This window comes from Hemitrygon akajei, chromosome 9 (genome assembly GCF_048418815.1).
Source record: "Hemitrygon akajei chromosome 9, sHemAka1.3, whole genome shotgun sequence".
Taxonomy (NCBI): domain Eukaryota; kingdom Metazoa; phylum Chordata; class Chondrichthyes; order Myliobatiformes; family Dasyatidae; genus Hemitrygon; species Hemitrygon akajei.
The window spans coordinates 132,804,042-132,823,235 of NC_133132.1; the positions used below are offsets into that span (position 1 = coordinate 132,804,042).

General features: G+C 38.5%; 1 protein-coding gene across 3 annotated transcripts in view; it reads left to right on the top strand.

Annotated features, from left to right (window-relative positions):
* The window catches only part of ldah (lipid droplet associated hydrolase), a 291,149-nt gene that overhangs the window by 247,203 nt on the left and 24,752 nt on the right, over positions 1-19,194 (top strand). For all 3 annotated transcript variants that reach the window (XM_073057003.1, XM_073057004.1, XM_073057005.1), the window contains exon 6: positions 13,570-13,652. In XM_073057003.1, the coding sequence (XP_072913104.1) occupies positions 13,570-13,652 (83 nt within the window). The remainder of the gene's footprint in view (positions 1-13,569; positions 13,653-19,194) is intronic.

Here is a 19,194-nt window from a genome sequence, read left to right on the forward strand (position 1 = left end):
TTTATTCAAGATTAGCCAATTCTAACAATCACCTGTTACCGGTTTTTTCCACTTTCATATATAGAATCTGTTTCTTTGTTTTGTTCATGAATGAGAGAAAGACAAAATATCTTTTAGAGTTGGGCCTCTGCCAACTTGCAGGCACCAGTCTTAACTCAGTAGGCCTATTAAATTCTTTTTAATAATTTCTTATTTCTATTTTGAATTTTTGAAGTAGCTTACACTAACAAACTTTACAAACCCGCACAAACACATTTTACTTTACAAATGCAAGGGGTTTTCCCCCATGTAACACTTTGCAATCAAAGTAGGGATTAAAACACAAATCAGGGCAGCAAAAAAATCACCCTTGATGCCAAAGTAAACATCGTGTTGGAGATGATAGTTGCATATGAGTTTACAATCAGCTTTCTTCACCTGTATTGAGGATAGTTTTCATGTGGAACAATGCAATCATGTATCTAGTTGTTTCCCCATTCCAGAGCTACCAGTAGTCTGTCTTTTATAATCTGTGCAAGTATTTTGTTCACAAATAGTCTTGGCTCAGTTAGCTCTGCATCTGTCCTTTGAGTCAGAAGTTGTGGATTTAATTTTCACTCCCGTTTTTGAACACTAAATTGAGGTCGACATTTCAGTGTACTGAGGGAGTGCTGAATTGCTGGAGATATGTTTGCAATGTGATGCTACACTAAAGCTCTGCCTAGCTATCGGGTGAAGATAAGATATCTCTCTGCCAGGTTTGAAGAAAAGTGAGAGAATTCTCCAGTGGTCTAGCCAACATTCAGCTTTTAGTCCGTTCCAGCACAAAGGATGCCGTCCTTCATCTTATACCTTAATATAAGAGTAATTCTGAACAAATTTGTTGCCTGTTTGCAAAAAAAAATTAAATGCCTAAAAAATAGTTAATTAGATTTGAAGTGTTTTGGAATATTTGGTGAATACAATGATTACAGGTTCATTAACATCCTTTTACAAAGACACTTTACCCATTTTAACCAATATGTATTTTATCTCTAACCAAGAAAGCACTATATTTAAAAGTTGAAATATCTAAGTTGAAATGGTTCAATGATTAAAGCAATATTAATTTATAGCAGAAACTTTGCTTATTTCAGAGATATATGATAGAAATAATTTACATGATAAATAATTATTTACATGATATATAGGATTAAAACTATGTTACAGTTAATTTTCTCTATCTTTATACTTGGTATAATTAATATAACTTGTCATTTACTTCACTCAATTTACATTAACATGCTAAATGCCATGGAATTGGAGAACACAGAAATCAGCCCTTCTGACCTTCTTGCGCGTCTACATGAATTCCATTTGCCTGCATTGGGACCATATGACATAGAAACTGATATTTCAGCCCATCATTTTTCCAGCTCTCATATCGTTCACATTAGTCCCATTTCCTCACCTTCTGTAATCTCTGTTCTTTCGTATGCACTCATCCTATTTGTCCACATTAAGTCTATACCCTTCTAAAACTGACAAATCCAGAATGTTAACTTCTGATGAGAGTCAAAATCAACAGAATCCTTTCATTTAAAATGTTTCCATTTCAGGTACGAACACATATAAGTAAAGAAAATGACAGGGTATTGAACAGCTTTTCTCCCTTTTTCAAGTATTACTTCTTAGAAATAATTCTCAGTTCATAGTATGAATTATTCACATCTGCAAATGATATTGACTGTGAAGACAACTGCAAATAATATTTTTTCAGCATGAATTTTACCACATATAAATGGTTATTTGTTTTAAAATATTTGCAGAACAAAATAAACCCATCTTTACCACTGTGACTTTTAAGGAAGCTTATTTACTTCCTGTGATCACTTCAAGAAGTTGGTCTTCTTTGGAGAGAAAGAGGAAATGCTGGGAATACTCAGCAGCTTTGGTGGGCAGGACGGATGTGGAGCCTTCACTAAAATGTCAACTGAACCGGAAGCAAGCCTGGTAGCAATTTGTGTCTGTAGCAGATGACAGGTTGTGGTGGCATGTGCCTCAACCATTAAAACAGCCAGCAAGAGGAGCAATCTATTTTTTGTGGTTAGATCTCATTTGTATTAAACAGTCAAGATGTCCATGCTAATCACAACATGAGAATAGGTCTTCATCAGGAGAGTAAGAAAATTGTTCTTCTGGAAGACAGCCTGCAGCCCTATAATAGTGAGATACCCTTTAAAGAGTAGAAAGCGAGTAATTGAAGCAATGGACAACAGGTATGCTTGAAGGACTCCCAATACTTCACACTCACTTAGGTGTTCATAAAGCAAGTGAATAATAAAAAGAAAATCCTCTTCCTCTGCACTGTCCCATGTAAATTTATCCACCTGTAATAGGAAGCAGTAACCGAGCAACTCTTTTGGTCAAAAGTCCTGTGTCTAATGCAAGAAGAAGTGAAACATTATGGACTTGGTGAAGTTTCACTTACATTTTGTCACTCTTATTATATCTCCTGGCTAGTAATTCATATTTACTGCAATGCTAGTAGCTTTTAATTTTCCTGCTTCCTACACTCATTACAAATATACAGTGGTGCTAGAAAGTTTGTGAACTGTTTAGAATTTTCTCTATATCTGCATAAATATGACCTAAAATGTTATTAGGTCTTCACACAAGTCCTAAAACTAGATACAGAGAACCCAATTAGATAAATAACACAAAAACATTATACTTGTTCATTTATTATTCAGAAAAATGATCCAGTATTACATATATTTGTTGGAAAAAGTATGTAAACATTTGCTTTCAATAACAGTTGTGACCCCCTTGTACAGCAATAACTTCAACTAAGCATTCCCGGTAACTGTTCACCAGTCCTGCACATTAGCTTCTAGGAATTTTAGATCATTCGACCATACAAAACTGTTTAGTTCATCAATATTTCTGGGATACCTTACATGAACAGCCCTCTTCAGATCATGCCACAACATCTCAATTGGTTTAAGATCTGGACTTTGACTTGGCCATTTCAAAACACAAATTTTCTTCTTTTTAAACCATTCTTTTGGTGATTTACTCTTCTGTTTTGGATCATTGTCTTAATGCATTATCTAACCTCTATTAATCCTCAGCTGATGGACCTGATTTTCTCCTGTAAAATACCTTACTACAATTTTGAATTCATGCATCCCTCAACGATTGCAAGCTGTCCAGGCCCTGAGGCAGCAAAGCAGCCCCAAACCATGATGCTCCTTCCACCATGCTTCACAGTTGGGATGAGGTTTTGGTGTTGGTGTGCAGTGTCCTTTTTCCTCCAGACATAGCATTGTGCATTTCTGCCAAAAAGTTCAACTTTTGTCTCATCTGTCCACAAAATATTGTCCCAGAAGCATTGTGGAACATCCAGGTGGTCTTTGCGAAGTTAAGATGTGCAGCAATGTTTTTTTTTTTGAAAAGCATTGGTTTCCTTCCATGAGTACCATTCTTGTTCAGTGTTTTATTTATAGCGGGCACATAAGCAGAGACTTTAGAAAGTTCTAGAGATTTCTGCAGGTCTTTTGCTGTTATCCTTGGGTTCTTTTTCACCTCTTTCAGCATTGCATGTTGTGCTGTTGGTGTGATCTTTGCGGGATGCCCAGTCCTAGGGAGAGTAGCAACAGTTCTAAGTTTCCTCCATTTGGAGGCAATTTCACTTATTGTAGACTGATGAGCACTTTTATGTCTTTAGAAATGCTTTTGTAGCAATTTCCAGTTTCATGCATCTCTATAATTATTCTTCTAAGGTCCTCTAAAAGTTGTTTTGATCAAGGCAAGGTGCATATTAGGAGATCTTTCTTGAGAAGCACAGACTCTTTCAGTAAACTGACTTTGTGTGTCTTTTTTATAGGGCAGGGCACCTCTACAATCCACACCTCCAATCTCAACTCATTGATTGGAACCTCTGACTCCAAATAGCTTTTTTAGAAGGTATTACCTCAGAGGTTCACATACTTTTTTGAACCTTGACTGTGATTGTTTAAATGGTATACTCAGTAATGATGAGAAGAAGTACGATTGTGTCTTATTAGTTTAGACAGATTGTGTTTGTCTATTATTATGACTTAGATGAAGATCAGACCTCATTTTCTGAGTAATTAATGCAGAGAACCAGGTAACTGCAAAGGGTTCCCAAACTTTTTGTTGTAACTGTGTCATTTAATGCAGAGCCTCTCTCACTGCTCCTCCTCTGTGATCTCTGCTGTCCTCCAACTCTTCAACCATGTACTCACTCTTCATCTAAAACCTTATAACTATCCTCTTTCTCCTCCCCCCCCCCCCCCCACCCATCTTTATGTACTGGAACCTTCCCCCTTCCTTTTCAGTCCTGAAGAAGAGTCTCGGCCCAAAAAGTCGACTATTTACTTCCACGGATGCTTCCTGACCTGAGTTCCTCCAGCATTTTGTGTGTGTTGCTTTCGATATCCATCATCTGCAGACTTTCTCATGTTTATTATTTACAAGATTAGCTTCCATTCTTACTGCTTTCCAGTTCATCATTCACACCATGTTAACCTTCCTCTCCTGACTTTAAAAGGGACTTACATTTGTCATTCAACCAAAGGATGACATCATGAACACCATGATGCCCAACAATCCTACTCACACAGATATTATTGACATAAGTCCACTGGCAGAGACAATGTATGTAAAATCGGAGTTCATCATGTTGGAGGTGGTTTCCAGTAATGGTTGGGAATATCCATTCAATTTCACTATTGATGGATCTCTTCCATGAATATACACTCATTTTTGCAACCTTTACTCTCACTCATCACTTTTTGTTAACCCTCGCAAGTACTTCTGATCTCTCCACTTCCTCAGTTGTCCACTCCCATCACGTTCTGGCCTCCTCCTCCTCCTCAGGCAGTCCCTTGGTTTAGAGGGTGATTTGTTTCCACATGTTTCCGATGTTGCCACACTGCTTCAAGGGAGGATTGTTGCACATTGCCAGGAGTCCATATTCGAAACACAGTGATATTTTGGGGCAGGTCAAGTTCAGGTGGTGGGCTAGATCCAGGAAATCTAGCCTATTTCAGGCCAATGACCTTCCTTATGAAACCTGAAACATTAACCCTGCTGTTGATGAGGCCAGTATGAGCTACAGGTGAGCAGGTGCTAGTTAATTCATGGGGCCAATGTGCTCACTCTGCCATTTACACTGGGCGACTGCCTGCTGCTTCCAAATGGACTCAACATTCTCAATGTCAACCCCAATGGCCATTCTCCATTTTGAATGACAATAGACTAGGAATTCCCATGAATTGGTGGGGATTTTATAACTTTTGAAGCCTGCTTTGACAACATCATTGAACTCTTCCTTGATCATATGCAAATCTTTTGCCATGATGGAGCTTAGAATAAAGTGTCATAATAAAGAGTCTGATATTAGTGATGCGCCTTCCCTATTAGAATTGACTGAGTATAAGTTAGACCTTAGTGCTGGGCTGAGAGAGGGCATCAACATTGGTTTGCTATTTCTGCCAAGTAATATGGAGGGTTACCTAGTAACTAGGAATGGTTTCTCTCCAGTGTTTTGAAGTGTCTGCAGTAGGTACTCCATGTCTCTGAATCTTGAAATGGATCACTGCTTGGGACCTTGATCAGATAGCTAAAGGTTTTGCGGGTACACTAGTGAATTTTGTCATCAATGTTCATTGTCATTGAGAGCACCTAAGATAAGGGAAGATATCCTCAATGTCCCAGTTGTACTGTAGATCGTTATTGACATCAAATAATGTTGTATAATAAGGTAAGTTTGGTAGACATTAAGCCTTAGGCCCAATTTTCCCATGTGATTCACTGATTTGGACTCAGGCACCAAAAGTGCCATTTGCTTGGAGGAACTTGATGGCTTATGTTTCAGTAAGGTGAAATTTTCCCTTTTGTCCCAAGATTGGTTTCAAAGGTTTCAAAGTTTCAAATGTACATTTATTGTCAGAGAAATGTATACAATATACATCCTGAAATGCTTTTACTTTAAGTCCAAGTTCAAGTCACTTTTTATTGTCATTTCGACCATAACTGCTGGTACAGTACACAGTAAAAATGAGACAATGTTTTTCAGGTCCATGGTGCTACATGAAACAATGCAAAAACTACACTGAACTACGTAAAACAACAGAAAAACTACACTAGACTACATACCTACCCAGGAGTGCATAAAGTGCACAAAACAGTACAGGCATTACAATAAATAATACACAAGACAATAGGCATAGTAGAGGGCACTAAGTTGGTGTTAGTCCAGACTCTGGGTATTGAGGAGTCTGATGGCTTGGGGGAAGAAACTGTTACAAAGTCTGGTCATGAGAGCCCGAATGCTTCAGTGCCTTTTCCCACATGGCAGGAGGGAGAAGAGTTTGTATGTGCGGGGTCCTTCATAATGCTGTTTGCTTTGTGGATGCAGTGTATAGTGTAAATGTCTGTAATGGCGGAAGAGAGACCCCAATGATCTTCTCAGCTGACCTCACTCTCCGCTGCAGGGTCTTGCGATCCAGGATGGTGCAATTTCCGAACCAGGCAGTGATGCAGCTGCTCAGGATGCTCTCAATACAACCTCTGTAGAATGTGGTGAGGATGAGGGATGGAGATGGACTTTCCTCAGCCTTCACAGAAAGTAGAGACACTGCTGGGCTTTCTTTGCTATGGAGCTGGTGTTGAGGGACCAGGTGAGATTCTCTGCCAGGTTAACACCAAGAAATTTGGTGCTCTTAATGATCTCTTCCAAGGAGCTGTTGATGTTCAGTGGAGAGTGGTCGCTCCATGCCTCCTGAAGTCAACAACCATCTCTTTTGTTCACAATCAGAGACAGGTTGTTGGCTCTGCACCAGTCTATTAGCTGCTGCACCTCCATCCATTCACAATCATCCACAAAAAACAGAGGAATGTCCCCAGCTCCCCTCCCTCTCGTGCATAAGCGGCAGCAAGCAACGATCTCCCTCCCCCCCACCAGCTAGAACAACGAATCAGCACCCACCGCTGAGCACTCAAACATGCAGCAAAGCAACAGCAAAGACACAGACTTGCAGTACCCCAAAGACTACTCGTTCACCCAGTATTCAACATACCACAGGCTCTCACTCTCTCTCTCCCCCTAATAAGAGAGAAAGAGGTCTCCGTTTCACAGCAAGAGGGGAGACATAACAAGCAACTCAACTGTTTTACGATGTTAAAAGTCAGTTGCGTCTCTTTTTCCGAACTCTGTGCCCAAAGATCTCAGGTCTCTGGGCACAAAGCCATAGATCTTCCAACTCTCACGACACACAGATCTCCTGCCAGGACACTGACCTTCGATTCACCCGTCACCAGAGCCATGAGATCTTGGACCCCCGAAGGCGAGCTGAGCCCTTGGCATGTTGAATAAGGGCAAGTCATGAAACCCCAAGAGCTGGTCCCATTCCTGCAAAGAACCAAAGTCAGCATGTAACTCCAGGTCAAGGTCTTCAAAAGAACCCTGAAAGGATTAAGAGATATTAAAGATGGAAATCGAACTGTTTCCGAAGATGCAAGCAAAGGAGTCGCTGTTTAGTGCCATCATGACTAAGCTCCACCTCTTCTGTCATGGTTAAGGTTATACCTTGTATTCTATTACATAGAAGTTATAAAATGGTGTATTTCTGCATGAAGCCAAAGCTGAAAAGTATACACCGCAATCCCTTTCAACTGAAGGAGTCAAGCTATTTTGTAAGGTCGAAAGGTTTGATGTGTTTCTTGGGAGGTGAAAGGAGTAGCTCTTCAGGAAGAGGAGAACCATAGCAATGACCTTCAAGTGTCCATCTGCAAGAAGACCCCACTGTAATTACCACAATCATATTTGTGTCCTTTTGTAATTCTGGTCACAAGTATAGCATGCCCTCCACGTTGCAAATGTGGAAAATGAGGTTGTGAATTTGCAACTGAGCAACTTTGCAACTGAGGTTCCATTCTGACAAACTTTAGCACTGGTTTGGAGCTTTTGATTTTTTTTTTGGTGATAAATGGCCATCCCAAATCTAACCTGCCACTTGTAGTGGCAAAGGGCAGATTTGATGGAATGGAATCAAAATCACTATATCACAGAGATGGAACTGAGAGTCCTTTAAAGTCTCGCTTACAAGTACTGACTACTTATTTGTGCTTATTAAGTTCACCTCCATCCTTAGATCTCAATAAGGGTGTTCAGCCAGAGACAGTCTTGACAGTGCTGACAAATCTAGACCAGTTCCTGAACCTCCTGCGTCATCACATTTTCCATTCAACTTCAACTTTTGGGAGCCTGTAGAACTTCATTTCTTTTCATGTCATTGGTGGAACATCCAGTGTACTTCAATCCAGTTCAACAATGCCATGTATTTTAGCTTATGGATCTCCAACAATGCCATGTATTTTAGGTCCTGGATCTCCAGCTGTTAGTATGTCATTGGCAGTTATACTACAGTAACTTCCCAGAACCTCCCAAATTAGTGATGAACACCATCAGAAAAGATACACTCTATGAATACATTGAAATATCATCACTGCCAAGTTCGCTTCCAAGTAATACAGTACTGCATTTGCTCTGACTAAACATTGTTACTGTATTCACGGCTGGTGTAGAAGTATGGTAACTGTTTATTTATGATATTCTGAGACCACCTTCAATGTGTGTTCTATAGCAGCCTAGAAAGAAAAACTGTCATTACCTTTTTAAGTACTGTTAGGGTTGAGCAATAAATTCTGACTTAACAGTGACACTCAAGAATAAACACAGAGAAAGCAATTCTCTTGTCAAGTAACCTTGAAAAGTGAAAGATAGAATGAATCTCAGTATGTCACCTCAGAAGAGAGTAAACATATTCTATTTCTGTCGTGACTACTTCTGGGTAGGATATAGGTTTCCTTCAGATCTATTTGGGAGATAACAGCCCCAGAACAGGTTTCCTTTTGCTTCAACAAATTGGCTCATCTTGAAGGCAGGAACATCTTGGTATTCAAAGCTGCATGAAGAATTTAGGACTGAAGAATTCCGAGCTAATTTCGGCACTCCTGAAATACTTCCCTTTCAAATTGTGAAAAAAATGGTTGAATTAATGAACAAGGATTGCGTGCCAGCGATGTGTTGCCTCCAGTTTTAAAAGACATGCATATTTCTGCATTCACACTTCCCAACCAACCTAATTCTATCAGATCAAGTCTTGTCCATTTTTGTTTTAGAATTAAATTGCACGCAATATTAACTGAGGTATAATAAAGCCTTTCAGTGAGATAATTAATGGTGAATATCAGAATGAGCCAACCAATGTCACTGAGTAGGGAAGTCCCAGATGACTAAAACGGCATTGCAAGGCAATGTAATTTCTTTAAAAGAGTCATTCTTAAATATGTTTTCCCTTATTCAAATTGACCACAAAATGAAACCACGTAGATCTGAACTTCCAAGAAGGAGAATGATCCCTGAATGCAATGTGAAACAGAACCGAAAACTGTTGCTGATGTTCTGTTTTGTCACTGTTTGATTTTATTCAGGATAGTCTTATAAGCCATAATTTCTAATGTAATGGCAACTACAGTATTTGGATTGCATCATAGTTCTCAGAGGTGAAGTGTGGGGAGGAGGATAATTTAAAAACTCCTAAACAAATACATTCAAAACTTTATCAGTAAATGCTGCTTTGTCCAAAATAAAACCAATAGAGATGAAACAAATTGTCCAGATTGTTTCAGACAATTACCTAAACTGGTTCCTAGTGCGGTACCTGCTTCTGGTTTGATTGCTATAAGTGGAAGAAAGTGTAGATTTGAGCTACAACGTATTTCTTAAGTATTGCTACAGTCCTTAATCTGTACTATATAATTCTTCAAAGTGATGTGCAAAGTTAATACAGTTATTAGTTGAGCAACTTTAAATTAAAGTTATCATGAGCCAAGAAGCAAAAGTAAATTATAGTTTGAAGGAGCCAGTAGATTTTTGGTTCCATTTTCTATACTATCCAAATAAATTAGGTGTTATTTCTTTAAACATACTAATTGCATTTTAAAAGTGGACTGAAACACTTGGCTTAAGGTCCGAACATTCTGTTTTACATGTTTAGCCTGTTTTATTCACATACTGATTCAACATGGTCTTTATGGTACCTGCAACACAATGCAGAGCTCACAAACAGATTCTGCTACTAATGACATGTTTCTGCTGTGGAACAGAAGCTAAGTGGTGTTTCAATAGTGTGACACCCGCTGCTCAAGCATCACTAATGGATTCCATTAAAACAAAAAAATATAAATCATCAAACTTGTGCAGAAGGAAATCACTAAGTTGCTTACTTCAAAATCGAGTACAGGAATGGGTGCAGTTGGCAGTACCGTATATTTAAGACATGCCATTGTTTAATGTTTCCCCATACTTTTATTCGGCTTTTCTCTTTTCCACAGATAGTTTCTTCTGAATTTCACACTGCAACATTGAGGTTAGCTTCATGTACTCAGTTGTATACATCACACATTTAATTTTGTTAATTGACATGGGACTTATATTTTTTAATGATTTTTCAAACTCTTATCAATAATGCAAAACAAATGTTCCACAGAGGAAGCTTTCTATTGGCAAAATGCCATTTTATAAAACACTGCAGGGAAGCAAAACCTTTAAGAGCATACTTATGGTCAGACTAACACAACACAGATTCACAACAGAGGGACAATACCCCTTACTGTAACTGGCCTATCTTTCTTACTTAGAATTGAAACTTATTGCAACATGTTACCTTAAAAAATGTGTAGGGGGTTTTATTGTAGCTGTAGTTTAAGTTTGAAATACATGGGAGCTTTTTATAGCATGGAGTTATTTTAAACTGTTCAACCAAGGAGTAGAAAAAAAAAACAAATTAGTCTTTATGAAAGTGAAAATTGTAAAATTTCTACAATGGGCTGACAAGTCACATGACCAGTTTTGTGTCAGGCAGAAAGTTGAACATCAGCTTCAGATTTTCTCAGTGATCTTGCAAGCTGGAATAAAATAGCCTGTTAATGTTTGCGTAGAGTTGGTGTACACTAACATACATTAAGGAATTCAAACTATTTGCATTAAAGGCATGCTACTTTTGAATGTTCAGTGTCTCTACAAAGTAAGTAGATTTATTAAGAGGCAAAATGAGTGTGGTTCCTTAGAATGTCTGATCTATTGTGTATTTAATATTTCAGTAATATTTGAGTAATATTGTAAATATATTGTTTGATTAAGCATCCTTAATTGTTAAAATAATTCATTACGCATTATGAGTAAAAGTACGTGAATGGCATACGTCTTCCATGCCACCATTTCCGATGTGCCCGAGTCTCGCTTAAAGTAAAACTGAAACTAAGACACGCATTCCGGACTTTTTCCCGACTTTTGCATTTTTCTTTCTATTAGTTTTATGTTTTGGAGTTACAAAACATAACACTATCACCCTCCAAAAAATGTTTATTAACTTTGACAAATTGAAAAATTATTGTTATGGTAATCAGTTTTCCAGTTAATTCATTGGGAAGATGATTGTATTCGTCATTTTATTCTCCCATGCACAGTTAGGGCATACGTTGATTACAATTTTGCAACTCTTTGTCAAAATCTGTCTGACGAGCCAAATAAATTCACCACATTTTATTTATTTGTTTATTTTATTTCAAGATACAGCATGGTAACAGGCCTTTACTTCCTAACAAGTCTGCACTGCCCAGTTATACCCATATGACCAATTTACCTACTTAATGGAGGAAGCTATTACACCAGGAAGAAACCTACATGGGCACTGTAATAGCTTTATACTAACAGCTACACTAGCACACCACCCCAAAGTAATTTGTTTATAGTGTGCTTTTTTTTTTAGGAAAAAAGGTCGTAAGAGAAGTATGGAAGGAACATTTCAAAAATTATTTAAGGATTCTCTTGAAAGGAGATTCTGTTCTTAAATGTGAAATTGCCAAGTGGCAATACCATTGTTTGGTGGCAGATGATATTGAAAGATTGATCTGTCTATAATTGATGAACTACACGCTTTTGGTCTATGATCAAGAATTTGAAGTTACATGCAGGTTAGCTCTCACTGTGGCCCAGTGTCTGACAATCTAGATAAATATGGAAAAGTGCAGAAGAGAAATTTAGGTCAATGGACCAGAGATCAATGGACTGCATAGAGCTGGGCTTGATTCCGGTTCTTTCAGACAATCTAAACTAAAAGCAGCTATTCAAATGCTACAGTGTAATTTCTGCTAAGTATGGCAGGGAGCTCTATAGTTCTACAAACCTCTACATAAAACAAGTTTCTTTGGCTTTTTGTTCAAAAATACATTGGCTCAGATTTTCCTGGCAAGTGTAAAGAAGACAGAGGTTCCATGTATACGTAGTTAAACATGAAAGTCCAAACTTAAACTTTGCTATAATTCCTCTACATTACACTGGAGAATCACTGCTTGGGTTAGAAGTGACACAGAATCTGAAACCCCATTAATTTCTATGGGTTTTGGATATCTTGAACATGAAAGGAAACATGAAGGTTTTCATTATTTTGGTTTGATTCAGGGTGCTTATTTATAACAGTTCCTGGTGTTCTTAGAATTTTTTAACAGATATATACTTAAATTTTCATAGCTCTGAATTGTCTTTAAATGCAAGACATTTAAATCCTGTAGAAGCTACGAGGTTTACTGCTGCCTGGGTTTGAGAGTATGTCTTATGAGGATAGGTCGCACAAGTTAATACTTCTCTTTGGAGCAAAGGAGGATGAGAGGTGACATGATAGAAGTGTACAAGATGCTAAGAGGCATAGATTGAGTGAATAGCCAGAAATCTTTTCCCCAGGCCGGAGATGGCTAATACAAGGGGGCACAATATTAAGGTGATTGGAAGGAAGTATAGGGGAGATGTCAGAGGTAAGTTTTAACACAGAGTGGTCAGTGCATAGAACACGCTGTATGGGATAGTGGTAGAGGTTGATATATTAGGGACATTTAAGAAACTCTTAGATAGGTATATGAATAATTGGATTGAGCTTAGAATAGGTTAAAGAGCTGGCACAACAGTGTAGGCTAAGGAGCCTGTATTATGTTGTAATGTTCTATGTTCTGTGTAAAGATTTGGACAGTTAGTAACACCGGGCATGAGTATCCCTCAGTGTGTCTTTGCAGGTCCAGATATTACTGAGGTCACACTGCTGCAATCTAGTCAGCTTTAGGCCAGTATGTTGGACCTTCCACGGGTAGGTATGAAACTGGGTTCACTGGGTGCAGTTGTTCCAGGAGTTAGCAGCGAGCAGCAGACCAGTATCAGCAAGACCTGATCCATGGTCTTTCCAGATAACAAACTGCTGAAAGCTGCTCTGATCTAGCTGAAATTTTTTTCATAATTTTGAATATTTCTGTTGTATTATCTTATATCTCTGTACTGATGGTGAGGAAAAAGCCCCAGCATAGATGTAATCTAACTAGTGTTTTAATGAAGACTATATTCATTCAATCAATGCTGACATTGAGAATGAAATAGTCCTGCTATTGTTTTTATGATAAAGAACTTCTTCTGAAGTGTTCTGTTTAATATCATGATAACATGCTCATTTGAGAATTCTGTTTTATCTGCAGCTAATGCCATGTATATGGGAAGCCAGGAGATGATGCAAGTTGTGCAAAGGGACAATTCCACTATCAAACACTTTTTGAATAAGGTACTGCTGTCTCAGGCTTGTAACCAAAATTCTGTTGGCTTATTTTTGAAATCAGTCTTTCAAATACAAGTTAGAAATGTTAAAGTGGACCATCCCATCAAGTTTCGGAGTGTTCCAGTTATGGAATCCTCACAGTAAGAAATTCTTGGAATAGCTTGGTCAGCATAAAGTCTGAATAATTCTTTAACAGCTGAGATTATTCATAAAGTTGTGTGTTAAAAATCAGTTAGAAGGTATGCACATCCACTCAAAGTATATCTTAAATGTGTCCATGAAATCATTTAATGGATAGATATGAATAGTGCTAGATGGAAAGCATACAGTATCATGTACAATATCAAGACAAAGTACAGACTTTATTAGCCTATTAAGTGCAAGTAATGTAGGAAACAAAGTAAGATTAATAGGTCACAGATTTTTATACTAGTTGCAACCTAAAGTAAATACAGGTCCATTTTGAATTATTTTGAAAAAAATGAAAGCACAGTCTCTTCTGACAAGCTCTAATCCCCCACTACCAAATAAAAGTAGGTTTTGTTTAATGCAGATTATGGACTGCCTGTGATAAGGAAAAGAAAGGTTTGCATCAAAGTCTTCTCATCTTTCTTCAAGGACTGTACACAGTCATGAGTTCTGCCATGTCTACTAATTTCTACTGTTCAGTCATCTTCTTAGCAAGTTTTTATCTGAGTATTTATTGTTCATTAAGATAAGTAATATTTTGCTACCATTAGGTAACAGCAGCAAGCCCTCCCAGATGTAGTAAAGCACTACTGAATGCAGCATAGTGCCTCCATCCACAGAAAAGTTTTGACCCTGTGCCCTATTATTGGACCCCCTCAACCAAACAGCTTTGCTCATTCAGTGAGAAACTTCTGGGCTTTAGTCCATAAAGGAAATTTCAGATTTTGAACCTCTCATCACAATCAACAAGTTGCCTGTCAACATAAGCAGCCTGCCAGTTTTAATGGAATGAGGCCAGATCATAATAAGGGATTGGTCTTCCCATCACCGCTTTGCCAACGTGAAGCAAATGTTCCTTTTATTACCCATCCACTACTGAAACCTAATCCAGAAAACTTCAGTGCAGGATTTCCTTAAGACTGTATTGTTCTGAAAGAGTATCAAATGAATATCAGGTAAACCATGTGTGTTAGCCCCTTCAATTAGTTTGATTATATTAATGTGCTCTAATTATAATAGAGCATAGAATAATACAGTACAGAAACAGGGCCTTCTACCCATAATGTTGTGTTGAACTAATTAAACTAGTAATTAAATGCCTAATTAAACTAGTTCCTACTACCTACAAAGTCCTTGTATATGCCTGTCGAAGAGCCTCTGCTGTATTTACTTCCACCACCGTCCCTGGCAGTGCATCTCAGACACCCAAACACTCTCTGCTCTGCACCTCTCCTGTTGTACTGTTACATTTGAAACATTTATCTTCAACGTTAATGGGGATTCCCAGAAATGCCCTCTGTCAAATGACTGTGTGCAAAGATTCTCATTGTAAGCTAATGTTGCAGGAACTATCATTTTGCCAGATTTGAGCACATTGAGGTTAGGACTTGAAGCATGATTCTGTACCTTTTTTAATGTATACTTTAAAATGTAAACGTTGCCCGCTGATTAGCTGTTGTGTCCCCAGAATTAATTTCCTGTGTTCAATGTTGGCAGACCTATTGATGAATTAAAAGAAAAGTTGTCCACCATTTCAGCTTTTAAGACAAACGCGGGCAACTTTGAGGCAGGCACGTCCTCATTGTAATTAACCAACTCTGAAAGAATCTGTAAAAGACCTCCAGTTAATACAATACTTAACATTTAATGGATTCTATCTGGAGAAGTTGCTATGAAAAATGTGTGAAATTTGAGCACACACCACAGTCTGCTAATTATGTCAAGGCCAAGGTAAGGTCTTTGTCGGTGTTATCCACTATCATCACATTTCTTTGTTCTTGCCTTATATGCTGCAGTTATTATGTAGTTGATGCAGATTCTAATAGATGAGTTATATAAAGGGACAGCATACACTCATAATACTTCTTTTACTACCTGCACAGTTAAAATAGAGCTGCTCACAATTAAGGGAATGGTGTTTGGGTATTTGTCATCAGTTGTTGAGGAAACATGTCAGATGAAATGAGGTCTTGTACATCCAGATGTTAGTGAATTGTTATCAAACAACCTGCCATGGAAACTTAATTTTACAGCTGTGCATCCACATTCCTTCAGGATTATATTAAGGTTGGAGATTTGGCTTATGCCAAATACTCTACCAATTGCTGCCCAGATGCCAGTGAAATTTTAATGATATAAAAATGTTGTATTCTTTCTGCAGTTCACTAGCATTAGATCTATTGCAGTGGAATGGCCAGTTATAATTAAATGTAAAGGTAAAATATGAAACTTTGCCTGAAGTTAAGTTAAACAGCTATTATTATTGAAGATATTGTACCTGTTAGTTTATGCTGATAATTATAACCCTGCTAGCAACATGCATTGCAATATTTAGTGTCAAGTTATCCATCTTTCATCCTTCCAGAATGTATGCAGTATTTATTTGATTTCAAAAATTATTACCCAAAAGCTGTTGTCACCATTCACCAAATTGCCTCTTCTTGATTTTCTGTGCAAAGCTGTATAATTGTTAGATATAGCCATTCACCCTACCTGGTGCAAGGGGTCAGTAGCATCTGTGATCAGCTAACAAAGAAAAAGTCCTTCAACCAATCAGATTGGGGAATCCATATGGATCAGCTGGGGTGATGGATGACTGAAAGCATTGTAGCTCGGAGGTGGTTACACTGTAGGTTCAGAAAGATAAATGCATGACTGTCAGGAATGGCAGGCAGACACTACAGGAAATGCCTGTGAATACTGTTGAGGGGATAGCCTCTCAGGGGAAAGCAGCAGAAGGCAGATCAGTGGCACCACATCTAACTCTGCTGAGCAGCAAGGATGCAGCAAGCCATAGTGATAAGGGACTTAATAGTATGGTGGGGGAGGGATGGGGTCAGACAGGGTAGTAGTATAGCTCCATGATGAAGTGTTGCCACCATGGTGCCAGGGTCAGCATTCTGAAGGGAGAGAGTGAATACCCAGAAGTTAACCATGGCAGTCCCAATGACATGGGTAAAGAGAGAGATGAGCTCCTGTAAAAGGAGTTTAGAGAGTTAGGTAAAAGCTGAAAAGCAAAACCTCTGAGGCAATAATCTCATGATGACTCCTTTTGCCACAAGGTAGGGAGTTTAGAATTGAGTAGCCAGACTGGCTACGTGCATGGCTCAGGAGCTGGGTAAGGTTTCAGATATATTGATGGCTGTAATTTTTTTCTGGGCAGGGTAACATGAACAAGGACAGTTTACACCTAAACCAGAGGGGGACTACTAATCTGGCGGGAGGATTTTCCATTCAAACTAAAGACATGGGCAGATGGAACCCGAATGCAGTAGGAGGGGAGTAATAAGCATACGTAGTAAGTGGAGCAGGCAAGTCTTATGGGAAGAGCAGCTAGAGGTGGCTGGGGAGGCATATGAGAGCTGTAATCTTAACTGTATTCACTTTAATATGAGGGGACTTTCAGCTAAAACGCATAAGCTGAAAACATAGATCGACATGAGGTGATGATATTATGGCCATCACGGAAATGTAACAGAGGGAAGGACGGGATTGGCAGCTCAATTTCCCTGGGTATAGCAGATGTGATGGGGGAATTCGAAAAGGAGAGAGGAGGTGTTGCAGGGTTGAACAGGGAAAGAATTACAGCAATACTCAGGAAAGACATCCTGGGGCTAAATAAATTAAAGTTTAAGAAAGGGGCAATCACTTACATTGATTATACCACAGGCCTCCAAATAATCAGGAGGATTTCGAAGAACAAATGTGTAGACATGCAAAAGGGTTAGGATTGTAGTAGTTGGTGATCTTCCTAATATTGACTGGGACAAGTGTAAGGGGCCCAAATGGGATGAAATTTTTAAGTGCATCCAGGAAAATTTGTATAGCAGTCTGTAGAGAGTCCCATTAGGAAGGGAACTGTATTCACCCTTAGGGGAATGAGTGGTGGTTGTTGGATTCTGATGTTTTAAACCAAGGTTTTTACAGAAGTCAGGAAGAAGGCACAAACTTCACAATTGTTTTATTAAGCATTAATAGAACATAGATAAATTGAAATGAACTGTGCCAGAGGTCTACTAAGTGAAGAGAGAGAGAAAAAAAGCTAAAACAACACTACTTTGAGGTGAGCAAAAAGGAAATTTCATTCAAATTTGTAGATGAGAGTTAACCAATGAGATCCCCTCTATACAAATAAGGCAATACAAAGAAATGCTTCCAGAATAGAGGGCTATGGGTAAGCCTAGTAATTTCTAAGGTAGGGACATGTTCGGCACAACTTTGTGAGCTGAAGGGCTGCAGCTTTTCTATGTTTCTATGTTATAATTAGACTTTGTATAACCACTAGGGGAAAACACTAAACAACTGCATATACATATTGTGACCACTAAGAAGCATACTAGACAGTAACTTGCATATAAGAACTACTTAAAATACAAGCAGATAATTAATTGTTAAACTACAAAGAAAATAACAATTAAACAGTCTAATCTAAGAATTAAACAGTCGGATCCAACTGCGTCTCTGTAGAAAACCTTTATAAACAGTGACTATAACTCAGTAAGATTTAAGGTAGTTACTGAAAGGGATAAATTGGACACCGAATTAAGTTCTAAAGCTGAAGGGGAGTTGATTTCAATTACAAGAAATGACTGGTAAAAGAATATTGGGAGCTGCTGCAAGAGGGAAAAACAGCAGTGGGACACATTTTTAAAGCAAAACATTGAGAGTTCTTGGGTGGCAGGGTGGAGATATGTGTCTACCTAAGGAGGTGTAAGGCACTTCTTTCCTCCATTAGCCTACAGGTCACCCTTGGGCAAGATGTAGCACCCTGATCAGGATTACTTAGATGGCCGTGTGAACAGCTGGTGCATATCACAAGTCCTGGTTATGCAACCACTGATGCCAGGCAGACAATCCCTTAAGAGTATTGATAATCACTGGGGGTACCCAAATTATAAAGACACTGACTAGTAGAAGGTAATGGCAAACCAGTTCTGTAGAAAAATTAACTCAAAATAATTATGGTCATTGGGCCATGATCACCCATGTCATACGACACAGCCCATATTGATGAGGAGTAAAGTTCAGTCACCATGTTCCTATATGGCAAGAAGCAAATAAACTTTGGGACTAAGGAGCCTTTCTTAACAATGGAAATTGAGAATTTGATCAGAAACAAGAGGAAGCATATGTCAGATATAGGAAATTGTTATGTGAGTCCTTTGATGTTTATAGAGGATATAAAAGAGATCTAAAGAAAGCATCTAGGAAGATGAAAGGGAACATGAAATGGCCATGTCCATCAGAAATAAAGAGAATTTCACAACATTTTATGTGTATTTGAAGCAAAAGGATATCAAAGCGGGAGTCTTTGTGTGGACCCAGGAATTATGTGTGGTATTCTGCATGAATCCTTTGC